The sequence below is a fragment of the Equus caballus genome, chromosome 15, assembly GCF_041296265.1.
Source record: "Equus caballus isolate H_3958 breed thoroughbred chromosome 15, TB-T2T, whole genome shotgun sequence".
Lineage (NCBI taxonomy): Eukaryota > Metazoa > Chordata > Mammalia > Perissodactyla > Equidae > Equus > Equus caballus.
Window position 1 is genome coordinate 27,322,427 of NC_091698.1, and position 12,748 is coordinate 27,335,174.

Below are 12,748 nucleotides of genomic sequence, written 5' to 3' on the forward strand. Positions count from 1 at the left end.
CCCTAGCTCTTGTTTTCTGTTGTAGAAACAAATGTTTCCCATCTGAATGGGGCCGAATATTGTTCTGGATACTGTAATCGCAGGTGTGCCCTAGAGGAGGGAGATGCCTGATCCATGGCATGGCTCTTTTGTGTGTGCACACTAGCAGGGAGAGAAGTGGCCTCGGCAAGCTGCTTACCCCACGTAACCCATTTCTTTCCTCATAGTCACCCTTTCCCTCTGTTTTCCTCTGACTTCGGAGTCTTTTAGAGTAGAAGAGACCCTGAAAACTAGAGGGTGTATAAAGATGACATTGTTCTCTGTCCTTGTGAGTCTTGTTTGAAAGGCTGGCGTTTTCAGCCTTTCATATTGTCTTTAACCCCCCACATTACAAGATGGCTCTCTGTTACAAAACTTGTTTATTTCTGTGGAAAATTACAACTCTGCCCTTCTTGTTGGAAGTGGTTTCTGAACACGATAGCCAGGCTATCCCTAGCCCCTTGCACATGTCCTAGAGGAGAGAAACAAGAAACTGGTAGGAAGCCCAAGGGTAGGGCTGGTGGTGGTCAGGAGAAATCCAGGCAAACGTGAGTGAATCAGTCCTGTGGGACTGGAAGTTCTGGAAAAATATCTTGCAGGTGATTCATGGGTCCCTGAAGGAGTTTCAACTCATTCATAGGCTTTAGGTTCGGATGCTGGGTGGTGAGGATGGAAGAGTTGGCATTGCTGGTGTTTGATGAACTGATGATATTGGCGTATATTTTAATGGGAGCATTCAGCCGAAGTTCAGGTTTGATCCAGCTCATGGCCAAATAGTTCTAGAGATAACAGGCAACAGTTAGCCTGAGGTAGCAACCTGAAGACTCTCTCTTCAGAGTCATCCCAAGAGCAACCAGTGCCTTTTTCCCTGTCCCCAGTGGTGTCACTCACCGGAGCTGAATAGATAAAGTTGAACAGCAGAAGCCCTATAATCACTATCATTAAGAAGATTATCATTTTGAAGCGGTAGCGTTTCCAGAAAATATGGAAGATATTTTGAAGAGGTGACCGAAACCATAAGAACCACTTTTCGTTGCGTCTGTCCATGAGCAGAGGAAATGTCAGAGAATGGAGGGCAGAGGGAATTTTCAGGTCAAGTAATCCAGAGCAAAGAGCTTTCTTTTTGAAAAGCAACTTCTTTTTACCCCCGCCCCAAGTTCTCTGCTGACTGTAACTGAGCATTGAGCTGGGGTGGTGGGAAGTCATTCTCTCTCCCCACTTAGAGGCCCACTGGTCACCACCCCATGCAAACTACTGGGCCCAGCAGCTCGGCTTGGTGAACAGGGGAGAAAGATTTGGTGCCTTTGCCCCACAGGACCCTTACAGGGGAGGATGAAGTGTAGGGTATTGGTTGGGTTCTGACTGGCCTCGTCCTGCTGGCCTGATTAAGGCTTCCTTCTCGGACAGAATCTCCAGAGTCATCTTCACTTTACCCTAGAAACACCGTAGGTGGTGGGAGGCTGCATTCAGATAGCAGGAGCAAGAATAGTTTTAAGGCCTCTTCCCAGGATCCAGAAAGGAAAAGAGATTTAGCTAAAACTCCCAGAAGTCTGTTAGAGCCAAGTTATGTGGCATAGCAGTCCTATGCAATAGACACCTTCCCCAGCTCCTACCGACAAGCGCCATTTGCCACCATCGAGGACTTGGCAAGGCCACCAGCCGGTTACAGTCTTCTTCTTAAAAAGGGAGAAGCGCTTGTGTTGGAGGAGGTATGGCCACTTGGGGTCAGCATCCATCATCCTGATGGAGCATAGATTGGCGTGCCGAGCTGGGAAGGGCATGTCAGACAAATCCAGCTCCAGGACCCCTGAGCCCAGAGAAATGCCATTAGCACCAAGGAACTCCCTGCCTTCTGGTCCCAGGCCTCATGCCAGGAACTTACCCAGAAAGTCATCACTGGTGAAGATGTCATTGTCCCAGACCTGGATGATGAGCCGTGCTGGGAACTTCATCACTGTGGGGTCCAGGCTCCATATGTAGTCCTGGAGGAATGGCAGAAGAGCATATTACTGGCCTGCCTCCTTTGAGATTTTCCTTGGCCACCTCAGTAGCCCACTACCCAGCAGTGATGGACTGTCAAGAAAGAGGATTTCTGCCAGAGGCCACATTCTAAGTGTTCTAGTGCAACTTACAGGTTTCCAAAGGGAGAGGAGGAGCATGCCTCGCTCCCAGGCCTGTTACCTTCTGGCTCAGGACGCACACGTGCTCTGCCATCAGGTAGTCCAAGGTGAAGATGAACCGCCAGTTGAAGTTGCCCTCCCCAGTCACGGAGTAGTAGTGGATATCTGTCTTCTGCATGTCCTTCTCTAGCCCGAATAACCACCTGGGGCCAAAGTCCTTTCACCTGAGGTTCATGTTTGTATTGTCCCCATCCCCGAGCTGGCATAGGTGGAAGTGGAGAGATGTCACCCCAGGATTAGGAGGACCCACAGGAATGACAGAACTGGGGAACTCTGAGGGAACTCGACTGGAGCCCTGTTCTTCTTCCTCACCCTTTGACATAGATGTCGCTCAGGTTTTCGGGACTGAAAGTGCTGTCCTTCAGGTCCACCTGGGCAGTTTTCCAGATGATGCAGCGCAGCTCATACCTGCAGCCACTGTGCTCTGAGGCTCTGCTGAGGATAGCTCCCCAGCCACAGCCTTGGTGAGGGGAGAGAGCCTGGGAGGCTGCCCTCCGTGCCCACGCAAGTCATCCTGCATTTGAGGGAATTCTAGGGAGGGAAGCTCCTGACACTCCCAGAGAGGCAAGTTATCACTGCCACTCAGCATGTGAGCGCATGGTGCTCTGCACCTTGGGAAGGCTGCGCCACGAACTGCAGTGAGTGGGAAATGGATTGTCACTCACCGTTTAGGTGTCCTGGGCTTGATGTCGACTGGGGGGCCAGGAGGCCCAAGCTCCGTGGGGAAGATGTCCACCCACATTTGCACCTTTCCCTAGAGTAGAGATGGACTAGCTAGCTGGGCTCTGCTAGCCTCTGTTCTCAGCATGCTGGCCTGGGGAGCCCTGTCCCAGGTTCTGAGGTCTATTGAGGCTGTGTTCCCAATGCTGGGGGTGAAGTATAGAGGTATCTGTGAGGTGGAATGGACTTCAGACAGGACATCAGCAACCACCCACCAGCTTCCTCGTTTTTCTTTTTTTGGCTGGGAGAACATTGCAGTAAGCTTGGTAGTGTAGGATGGCCATGGTGCTGGGATATCACTCGTGACTAGGGTCTGGAGGGTTAATGCCATTTAGCAGGTCATGCCAGACAGCCTTTCTGGATGGGGCTCCAGAATGGGACTGGAGTTTCATTTATTAATCAGCTTAGTGGCCCGTGAGTCAGAGTAAACTGGATGATCAGTCCACATTTCCAGGTCACTTTTATGTTATGTAACCACAGCCTAAGGATATGAAGCTATCCACAAAGCACAGAGATCTAAGAAAGAAGGGATGAAAATGGTGAGAAAAAGGGAGGAAAAAGTAAAAGGGTAGAACTACCAACATTGGAAGATAAATATATTCTTTCAAACTTTCTGACCTAATCTTATTCTTTTGAAGTTGACCCCATTTGAGAAAACAGCTTTAATGAGAATGGTTTTTTAAAAGCTCAGCAGAGAACTTTGTATCTAGAATGTGGTATCAGTTTGAGAAATTTGGAGAATGAGATGAGCCATTCTGGTGGCTGGAAGGTAGATGATAATTAGGGTGCCTGTGGGGATTTTCATTCCTCTTGTTTGGGTTCCTTGCCATGGAGAAAACAGCCTGCAATTAACAGCCATGCCAGGATTGTAATGTCTGCAGGTCTGACCCCAGGTGTGGCCTCCCCACCTGCCCTGAAGAGAGGCTAAGGCAGTGTTGGCATTGGCTGGAGGGCGCCTTAGCACTTGCTACAGCTGACGCATGGCTTCCATTTCTGGTAGCTGACTTTTCCAGCTCTGAATTTCTTCATTCTGCATGCCCTCACTGGAACTTCTTGCTGATTAACATGTGCAGAACATGCTGGTCTTCTGTGCATATACATCTGTGAATCCTTGGCCTCCCCTTCTCCTCTCATCATGTGCCATTGTCCTGCATGGATGGACGCCCCTATCTCCTGATCCAGCCCCTCCAGCCTCATACCTGGTCGATGCCTGGCTGGCTGTCAGTGTACAGTGTGCGGGTCTCCACGTGCTCAGGTACTAGCCCCTGGGTGTGCAGGAGGTACAGTGCAAGGCGTTCTTTCTTAGGTCCCAAATAATGAGCAGTAGGGGGCTTGGGCTCTGGATTGGAGGGGGATGGAAGGAGGGGATCACAAGGTCATCAGCCTTCCCCTCTCCCATGTAGGCCCTCCACCTTCCCCGCCCCCAGCTGGGACAGTGGATATGGTCACCCTCTACAGGAGAAAAAGGGAAGGGGGTTGTCCTCTGGCAGCTCTGCCATGCTGGAGCCTCCCTGGTTTCAGAGGCCTGGCTCCATGCTTTCTGGCAGTGTGCTTTGCTTCTCACCAAAGCTTTGCAGTTTGAATTTTTTCCCATTGTAAAAAACCGAGTCATCCTCAGTGTTGAACAGCGGTGGAGGCAGTCCTTTCCGCTTGGCATGGCGTTCCAAGAGGAAGCTTGGGGGCATCTGATCCCGCCACCTGAAGGGCCCTGACCTGTGGGGACATGTGAGAGGGAAAGGGAGGAAGGTTTGGGTCCGGGAGAACACTCTGCTTGGAGCTGCAGGATGACCAGTGGTGGGAGCATGGGTGGAGACGGGTTCAGGCCCTGGTTCCCTGACCCAGGAGGCAAGCCTCCTCGAGGGAGCTGTGGGCTCAGTCCTCCCCGCTCCCCTACTCCTTCGCCCTGGTTCAGGCCTCTCACGGGCAATATGATTTGGAGAGCCCACAACAAGCCCCAAAGCCAGACAGGAGTCGGTTTTCAAGGTCGATGATTGTGGCTCCAATCTTATCATCAGGTGAAAGTAGGTCAAAGTCATATAGCTGGATCTCCAGGTCCTTCTCCAGGGGGATGGTGCAGCTTAGTTCAAACATCCTAGGGGTGAGGGTGCAGACTGCAGAAACCGTGGACTGTGTTATCTACGTGCCTCCCTCTCCAGCATCTTGGCCCCCTGGGCCCGTGCTCCATCCCCTTGTTTGGTCATGGTGAATATGGAGAGCAGAGCCTGGGATGGCTGTTGTTTGCCAATAGCCATCCCCTAGTTATGGCTGGAAATAACTGTTGATGGGATGTGGGTGTGGGACTCTGAGCTCCCTTCCCAGGCAAAGCATGTGAGAGGGAGGGTAGAACTGGAGTGCCCATTCATTCATCTTCTGTCTGTTGTCCACCTAGAGTGTGTAAGCCCCTATGCCAGGGACTGGAGGCTGGAAAGGAATGCACGGGTTCTTTGCTTTCTGGAGCTTACTGCCAGCACCGTGCAGATGGGAGTGGAGAAGTGGGCCTGGGTGAGTTGGGGCAGCTCACGTGCCAAAGATGGGATCCAAGGTGTTGGGCTGGTACTTGTCTCGGTTGCCACACGTTGTCTTTCCCAGTTTTAGGATCACATAAGGGTCACACTGGGGGTCAGACGTAAGTGAGGGAAGGACAGGAAATGGAGAGTCAATTCAGGTTTGTCAGGGAGTGGGGAGTGGGGAGCCCCTTGCACCAGATGGAGCCTGTGGGGAGTTGGCAGTCTGGGCGTCAGCAGACTGAGGGAGCTCCAGGACACTGGGGTATAGGACAAGGTGTGGGAGGTCCCTGGGCTGGGTGGGGCCCGGGAAGGTGAGCACTGCGGGTTTGGGGCTGCTCATTACCAGGCCATTAAGGTCTTGGGGCTGCAGGTTGATGGCTCGCACCACGTACACTCGCACCAAGCACTGCTGAGGGAAGTCCTCCTTCTGAGGCCAAACCATGAACTGGCGGGGGGGCTTGGGCGCTTCTGGATTCTCAGGAAAGGGGTAGACACGGAAAAGGCCCTGTGTGTGTTGGGGAAAGAAGGTGTTGACAGCCTAGTCTGGCAGTGCTGGCCTGGCTCTGAGAGCCTCCGGGAGGTACCCCTGGCCCCAGTTCAGGGAGAGTGAGTTGTGTCGATGCTGCAGGGGCGGAACGCAGAAGGATGGGTGGAGGAGGTGCAGCAGAGATGCTCAACAGGAGCTCCCATGTTTAGGAGGGGTGTTGGGCATTAGACAAGTGCCCAGTTTCTGCTGATGTGAACTCTCATTCCACCCCATCTGTCCTCAGGCTTGTGCTTGTTCTTGAAGGCTCTCAGGCCTGGGGAGGCCAGCATAGGCCAGAGCTGGGGGTGAGTGGGCCTCGCCCTCTCCTGTGTAAGAGGAGGTCACCCTGAATCCCTGTGTAGGTCGATCTCTGCTCCTCCACTCCCAAAACTGGTTCTCAAGCCATCCCTACCCCATCCTCGCAATGAGCATATGGAACCAGGGCTTTTAGTAGAGTCTTCTGGGGACGGAGGGGCACAAGGAGACAGGGGCAGCTAAGCTGGGATAGATACGCACCTTGAACTCCCCCACCACAGGGCTGTCCAACTTGGGCTGTTCCTGGTAGAGTTTGAAGGTCTGGCAGAAGTCCTGCAGGCCTTGGAATTCTGGCACAGCCTCCAGCTCGCAGTCATACACCTGCAGGAGGGCGCGTGGGGCCCAGGGTTATGGGGAGAGTAGGCCTGGGCTTGACCAGAGGGGGAACATTCCTGGGATCAGGGGATTGAGAGACCACCAGCTCCCAGGTCTTGCCCCAACACATCTGCCCAGTCAGCAGGCCCAGGGTGAGCACTGTCTGCTGCAGACGGGGCGGCCCTGGTTCCCACAAGCGCGCTGCTGGTGGAGGTGTGGCCTGGAGTCTTGCAGAGACAATAAGGAAACTCCTCCACTTGGTGGTTCCCAGAGGAATCAGGGCTGGGTCTGCTGGCCTCTCCCAGCAGATTTTATTCCATCTCTCTCAGCAATCTCTCCTCCTAGGGGCCTCCAAACCTTCAGGGTATGGTAGTCTTTGTACTTGTACTTGAGGGGCTGCTGAAGATCGCCTGTGGCCCAGAACAGCTTGCTCCACCAATCCACTTCATGCTCGTATTCATCCTGGCAGGGAAGAGGGTCATTCTGGCCCTCGGGGGGAAAGACACACTGGCCTTTCTCTGCCCAGGGTCATGCTGCTCCCACCTCCCTGAGCTGCCTGGAGTTGTTCCTTGTTCCCTGGGGCTGAGCCTATATCACCTCAGCTTTGCTGGACTTGAACCAGAACTTTCCATAGAGGTAACCTAGGAGCTGAAAAATGAGAGCAGTGAGCAGGGTGAGGCCTGGCGGCCTGCAGCCCACTCATGTCTCCGACTCGGAGAAGAGTGGGGGTCGAGGCGGGCCTGCTTCCCTGGCCCCTGCCCTTCACACAGGCCTTTTAGTTCAGGAATCTTGAGATGTAGGATTTGGGGCAGGAAGGAGGGTAAGCACAGCTCTTAGTTCTCATTGCCCACAGCTTCAGACTGAACTCTGGAAGGCTCAGAAGTGCAGAAGCTCAAGCCCCACTCTCCAGGCCTACTGAATCAGGATTGGCTTTTGCTCAACGTGTCCCGAGGATTCCTCTCCATTCAAGTGTGACAAGTGCTGTTCTAGAGCAGTAGTTTGAACCTTGCAAAGATCAGAATCAACTAGGGAGGGTGGGGGGGGGGGCCTTAAAAAATGCTGATGCCTGGGTCCTACCCCCAGCAGTTCTGAAGGAATTGGTTAGAGGTCTGGCTATCTGGATTTTTTAAACTCTTGGGCAGTTCTAGTGTGCAGTCCAGTTGAGAATCACTGCTTTAGAGTTCCCGTGTTCAGTTAGGGCTCACACCGGGACACATATCAGAGCTATGTTTAATCTACACCCCTCCTCAGGGACAAGCGTTGTTCCCTGTGAATCGTGTCGAGGAAGGTGGGACCTCGTGCCCTTTACTCACCTCCTGGTACTTCTTCACAGTCAGAACTGTGTGGAGAAAGTGCAATCATGAGTCTCAAGAGAAGGGAGGAGGGTGAGGAGGAGGGTTGCCAACCCCACAGGCAGCGAGGGCCCCGGGTACTCCCCGTGCCAGCCTGTTGGTGAGGCCTGGGGAAGGGCAAGGAGGAGGGGCCGTACTTGGACGTCGTGGAGGCATGTAGTCCTCAGCCCAGGGGTCACAGAAGTAGGGCTGTAGGGAGTCGATGCTGGCCTGACCCACCACGGTCTGCTGGCCGAAGTCCCAGTTGTCCACCACCTTCAACATGAGGGGCAGTGCGTAGGCCTCCTCTGTAGGCATGAACTGCAGCCCCAAGGAGAGGCCGGAGGGTGAGGCTTCCCGGGAGGAGAGGGCCGCCCAGCCCTTGCCCGAGGCCTTCTTACCAGCGTGAGGAAGAGGACGGACTCAGTGAAGTTGGGGTTGGTCTGGAAGCCCCTGATGGGTTCTGTCTGCAGGGACTCTTCCCAGCATTCCACCAGGAGCTGGGGCGCACGCACCTGCTTCATGTTCCGAAGGCCCCAGACCAGGATCTGCCAGAACAGAGAAGGGGCGAGGGGCAGGCAGTTCCTGCGTCACGGGGTCCTGGCCAGAGAGAGGGGGCTGTCCTGGGAGGGATGGTGCATCCGGGAGCACACAGGGCCAGGGCATGTGGCTGGGTGAAGTCAGAGTCTGAAGACTCCCGCAGGTCACCTGTCCTGTGGGATCAGTGCTTGTCCTCAGGGCCTGGCTGCTGTCCTCGCTCCTCCATGAGGGAGGTGCCCTCCGGTCCCTGTAACTGTAGCCTTCACTGACCTCCAGTGCCCCTTAGGTATGGCCCTTCCTCACTGGCTGTCTTATTTGGCCTCTAATCGGTTCTCAGGAGTGAGTTACTGAGGCTGGCTGCCTTGGAGGCACACAGAGTAGGGAATGCCTCAGATTTCTCAGGCATCCCTTAGGCCATCTAGCTCATTGCTGACTTGTATCCCATAGATCTCCATGGCCATTCAGTGACCCAGTACCCTATGACCTTGCTCTAACTGACAGACACTGGGCACCCCAGGAAGTGTCCACGTCCTTACTCATGAGGGCCTCCTCAGGGGCCCAGAGCAGGCGTCCCTGATCTTGGGAAAGCCTCCAGTGCCAGGACCACTTGCCCATCTTTTGCTCTTTGGCAGGTTTGTGGCAGGGCACAAAGATTCCAACATGGGGACCTCCATGCTACGGTCAAAAGATAGATGAAAAACAGCCCGGCATTTGGAGTCAGGCAGGGCTGAGCCCAAATCCTGGCTCTGCCACTTAGCCCCTGAGTCACTGTGCATGGAATACATCGTCTCTCAGAGCCTCCATTTCTTTCTCTGAAAAGTAGTCCCCGCTGCAGAGGGGCAGCCTGAAGCTCGGCTGCCAGGAGAGCTGAAGCCCTTGTCGCCTACCTACTGCAGAGATGCACGTTAAAGTAATTTACAACGTTCTCTCAGAGCTTCTGCTCTTCCTTTCTCTCCCGTCTCCCTCCAGCTCTCAGAGAGTATCTCCTTAGGGTCCAAGCTTTGGGTCAGGCGGTCAGGAAGGCCCAAGGAGGATCAGCAGAGAGAGCTCCATGGTGCTCGCTTGCCCTGGCTGCTGCCTGCACCCTGCCGGCCCTCCCTGCCCCACACCATCTTCACCTCAATAGCCATTTTCTTTAGCGTGGGTTCAATGCTCTTGGGGAGTGTGTAGACCCCATTCTTCCAGGGAACGCTTAAGATTGGCATCCTCTCTCTGAGACTCTGAAGGGATGAAGTGGGAGAGCAGAGAGCATGAGGCCCCATTGGGCCAGTCCTACTGTCCCCTACCCCCAACTCAAGCAGGTCCCTAAGAGGGCTCAACTGAGGAGGCCCCAGAGCCCCAGGGGCAGAAGCTGATGGGGGATTTAGGGGTGAGGTTGGGCAGGCCCACATCACCAAGCCCAGTGTTCTTGTTCCCAGGCCCCAGCTTTTCCTGAGGAGGTGGAGTTGGGGACCGCTGGCTATAGGAACGTGGGATAGGGTGGGAGCACTGAACACCACACTCCCAGCCAGCCCTTCTCTCCCGATACCTCAGTCTCGAGGATCAGCTCACAGGATGCCAAGATCTCACCCTCTTCATTCCCCAACTCTTTCACAAGGGGATGCCACCTCATGGGGGGCAGGATCCGGTTTTGTACATCCAGCCAGACCACCGGGGACCACATGGTCCGTCCCCACAAGCTCTCCTTGCCCTGAAGTGGGGGGGAAGTTCACAAAACAGGGAGGCCAAGCTGGCAGGGTTCTGGCTCCTCCCCTGGGATTCTGACAGCTTCAGGATAAGGGCTGACGTCTGTCTACATGATGCACTCTGCGAATCAGGCCCCACTAGAGCACTTTCTGTATATTCTCCTCTAGAGTGAAAGCCCTGCAATGCTGCCCAGCCCAGCTTGCCTTACCTGGGAGCTCCGCTGCCACAGTTCCAACATAACGAGTGGTGGGCTCTCTTTGGTGTCCTGGGGGTTTTCATACAGAAAGAGGTGCTGGAAGATGAGTGTCTGTGCCCATGTGGGAGCTGCAGAGCTCCTAAGGGTTTGTGTGCACTGGCTGTGGTTCAAGAAGATGAGCCGAATGAAGGGCCCTGGAGGGTGGAAGGAGAGGAGAGAGTCATGCCTTTGAACTGTCAAGTGAGGCTCTCTTCATCTCTGGCTGCTGCCGCCACTGGGCCAGGGAGGCCCATGGTGGGCAGCCACAGCCACTGCCAGCTGCCCAGAAGGCTACCTCAGTGTAAGCCGCAGAGCAAATGGGCATTTAACCAGTGGCCAAGGATCATTTGGTTCTATCCATGTCTATTTTACACTACCATGGTCGAGGCCCGGGTGTTACAGAGATAGAGGGCCTGGTGGCTTCTCTGAAGGAGTTCTGCGGACCAGGCTACATGTGGTTGTCTTTCCACAGCATCAGAGAGTGGCCTTGGCATCAGGGAACATCATGTGTCTGTCTCAGTATGGGTGCTGATGCCCAATGGACACAGCTTTCAGTAGACACCCGCTGCCCTGGCTTCCAGCAACCTGGTTCCTTACAAAAAATGTGACTGACAGGGCAGGAGCGTGCATGTGACTCACCTGAAGCCTTTGGCAGGTCCTCCTCTGCACAGGGCCAGAAATTGCTACCCCTCCTCCCCACCCCTCACCTTCTGTCCAACACAAGGAACAAGTGGTTCCCAATGTGTCACCCTCTCTCTTGTCTTCATGTCTCCTCAGTACTCTGCCAGAAAACTCCTCTTCCCTCTTCAAGGCCCAGCTAAGTGGTCCCCTAGGGGAGAAGCCTCCCCAACACCCCCATCTTGATTCCACAGCACTGGGGACACATCTCAAGAGCAGCCCTACCTTATATTCCTTGTTTTTGTGTCTTTTCCCCAAACCAGGGCCATGAGCTGCTGGGGAGTGGTCTGCAAGCTTGTCACCCACTTGCTTGCCACATTTTTTTTTTTGGAAGATTGGCCCTGAGCTAACATCTGTGCCCATCTTCCTCTATTTTATATGTGGGATGCCTGCCACAGCATGGCTTGATAAGTGGTGCATAGGTCTGCACCCAGGATCTGAACTGGTGAACCCTGGGCTGCCGAAGCGGAGCGTGCGAACGTAACTGCTATGCCACTGGGCCGGCCCCTGCCACATTCTTCATATTGCCAGGTGGCCACATCATGGGGCCCCTGGGCAGCTGGGAGAGAAGGGGTCCCTGCCACCTACCCTGGAAGGAATGGATCTGGTTGGACATCAGGTTCCGGGCCTGGTAGATGTAGCAGAAAAGCTGGTAGTAGTGGGGCTCTGGGTAAGAGAGAAGTCACGTCTGTCACCTGCCCCCAGGATTCCCTCCCTCGCCCTCCCACCTCCTTGCCCTCAGAGACAGGGCCTCTGGGGCCACCCAAGCAGACTCTCAATTAAGTGCTCACTGTCAAAGATGCAGTAGATGAAGGGGAGGTTGGGTAGCTGGATGTCCTCTGGGGCAGGCCTCCAGGCGTCCCCGAGCCTTTTGCTCAGACTCCGTGATGGCGCCCTGTCCACTTCTTTCTCAGTCTGCTCTTTCAGATCCATAGCCTGTGCCCCAGACAGTCTCCCCTGAGGCTGTTGGGGGCTTTTCCAGTCTCCTCTAGCCCAGGCCCAGGTCACCCTTCTCCCCTTATGGGCTCCACCCTCCAAAGCCTGAGGATGTGGATCTGGGACCCAGACTCCCCCACTCCCTGGAAGTCCATGCCCCAACCTGGGGCATCTCTGGCTGGCTGCCACCCCCAGGGTGGGCCCTGGCTCTGGGAGGTAGGCTTACAGGGAGGAGTCACCTAGCCCACTGAGGCTTTACCAAGGATCCCTCCAGACAGAATATGGGTGCAATGCCCTTGTCCTTGTCGGGGGCCAGCCTGCGGTGCCAGCAGCGGCGGCGGAACTGGCTCTGGGGCTGAGGGTTCAGGTGGAACTTGGAGCCAAAGGTGCCATATTCCCAGCCCTGCTCCTTCTCATCCAGGCTAGGGTGGTGCTGCAGGGGGAGAGCAGAGTCACCCGTCTGCCACACACATGGTGGACCCTGTCTGTGGCCCCACCAGGTCCCGGCAGGCGGCCCCCTCACCAGCTGCAGGAAGGATAGGGTCTCCTGCTCGTGGCTCAGCTCCCCGTGGTTCCGGTAGCGCACGCGTGCCCAGCGCCGCCGGCGGTGCGAATAGTAGGTCTTCTCCACCGAGTTCCAGACCCGGGGCAGGCCCGATGGCTGGATCCCCACTCCGTACTCCCAACCTGCAGGGGCAGGACCACGGCCAGGGGTTGCCCAGGTGCCCACAGGCTGTGAGGCTTGGACAGGCCTGAGAGAT

General features: G+C 55.1%; 1 protein-coding gene across 2 annotated transcripts in view; it reads right to left on the bottom strand.

Annotated features, from left to right (window-relative positions):
• Nucleotides 1–381: 381 nt before the first annotated feature.
• The window catches only part of FER1L5 (fer-1 like family member 5), a 53,707-nt gene continuing 41,340 nt past the window's right edge, over nucleotides 382–12,748 (bottom strand). The window contains exons 28-53 of one of the 2 annotated variants that reach the window (XM_023618638.2): nucleotides 12,511–12,674; nucleotides 12,247–12,420; nucleotides 11,843–11,987; nucleotides 11,640–11,717; nucleotides 10,347–10,528; nucleotides 9,981–10,142; nucleotides 9,571–9,672; nucleotides 8,314–8,460; nucleotides 8,071–8,233; nucleotides 7,895–7,920; nucleotides 7,179–7,229; nucleotides 6,939–7,043; nucleotides 6,468–6,587; nucleotides 5,769–5,930; nucleotides 5,440–5,531; nucleotides 4,840–5,010; nucleotides 4,483–4,631; nucleotides 4,118–4,257; nucleotides 2,864–2,952; nucleotides 2,511–2,606; nucleotides 2,200–2,341; nucleotides 1,901–2,000; nucleotides 1,632–1,825; nucleotides 1,343–1,452; nucleotides 910–1,057; nucleotides 382–797 (exon numbers count right to left, since the gene is read on the bottom strand). In XM_023618638.2, the coding sequence (XP_023474406.1) occupies nucleotides 576–797; nucleotides 910–1,057; nucleotides 1,343–1,452; nucleotides 1,632–1,825; nucleotides 1,901–2,000; nucleotides 2,200–2,341; nucleotides 2,511–2,606; nucleotides 2,864–2,952; nucleotides 4,118–4,257; nucleotides 4,483–4,631; nucleotides 4,840–5,010; nucleotides 5,440–5,531; nucleotides 5,769–5,930; nucleotides 6,468–6,587; nucleotides 6,939–7,043; nucleotides 7,179–7,229; nucleotides 7,895–7,920; nucleotides 8,071–8,233; nucleotides 8,314–8,460; nucleotides 9,571–9,672; nucleotides 9,981–10,142; nucleotides 10,347–10,528; nucleotides 11,640–11,717; nucleotides 11,843–11,987; nucleotides 12,247–12,420; nucleotides 12,511–12,674 (3,434 nt within the window). In that variant the 3' untranslated portion in view covers nucleotides 382–575. The remainder of the gene's footprint in view (nucleotides 798–909; nucleotides 1,058–1,342; nucleotides 1,453–1,631; nucleotides 1,826–1,900; nucleotides 2,001–2,199; nucleotides 2,342–2,510; nucleotides 2,607–2,863; nucleotides 2,953–4,117; nucleotides 4,258–4,482; nucleotides 4,632–4,839; nucleotides 5,011–5,439; nucleotides 5,532–5,768; nucleotides 5,931–6,467; nucleotides 6,588–6,938; nucleotides 7,044–7,178; nucleotides 7,230–7,894; nucleotides 7,921–8,070; nucleotides 8,234–8,313; nucleotides 8,461–9,570; nucleotides 9,673–9,980; nucleotides 10,143–10,346; nucleotides 10,529–11,639; nucleotides 11,718–11,842; nucleotides 11,988–12,246; nucleotides 12,421–12,510; nucleotides 12,675–12,748) is intronic. The other variant, XR_011425918.1, reaches the window with a different exon arrangement.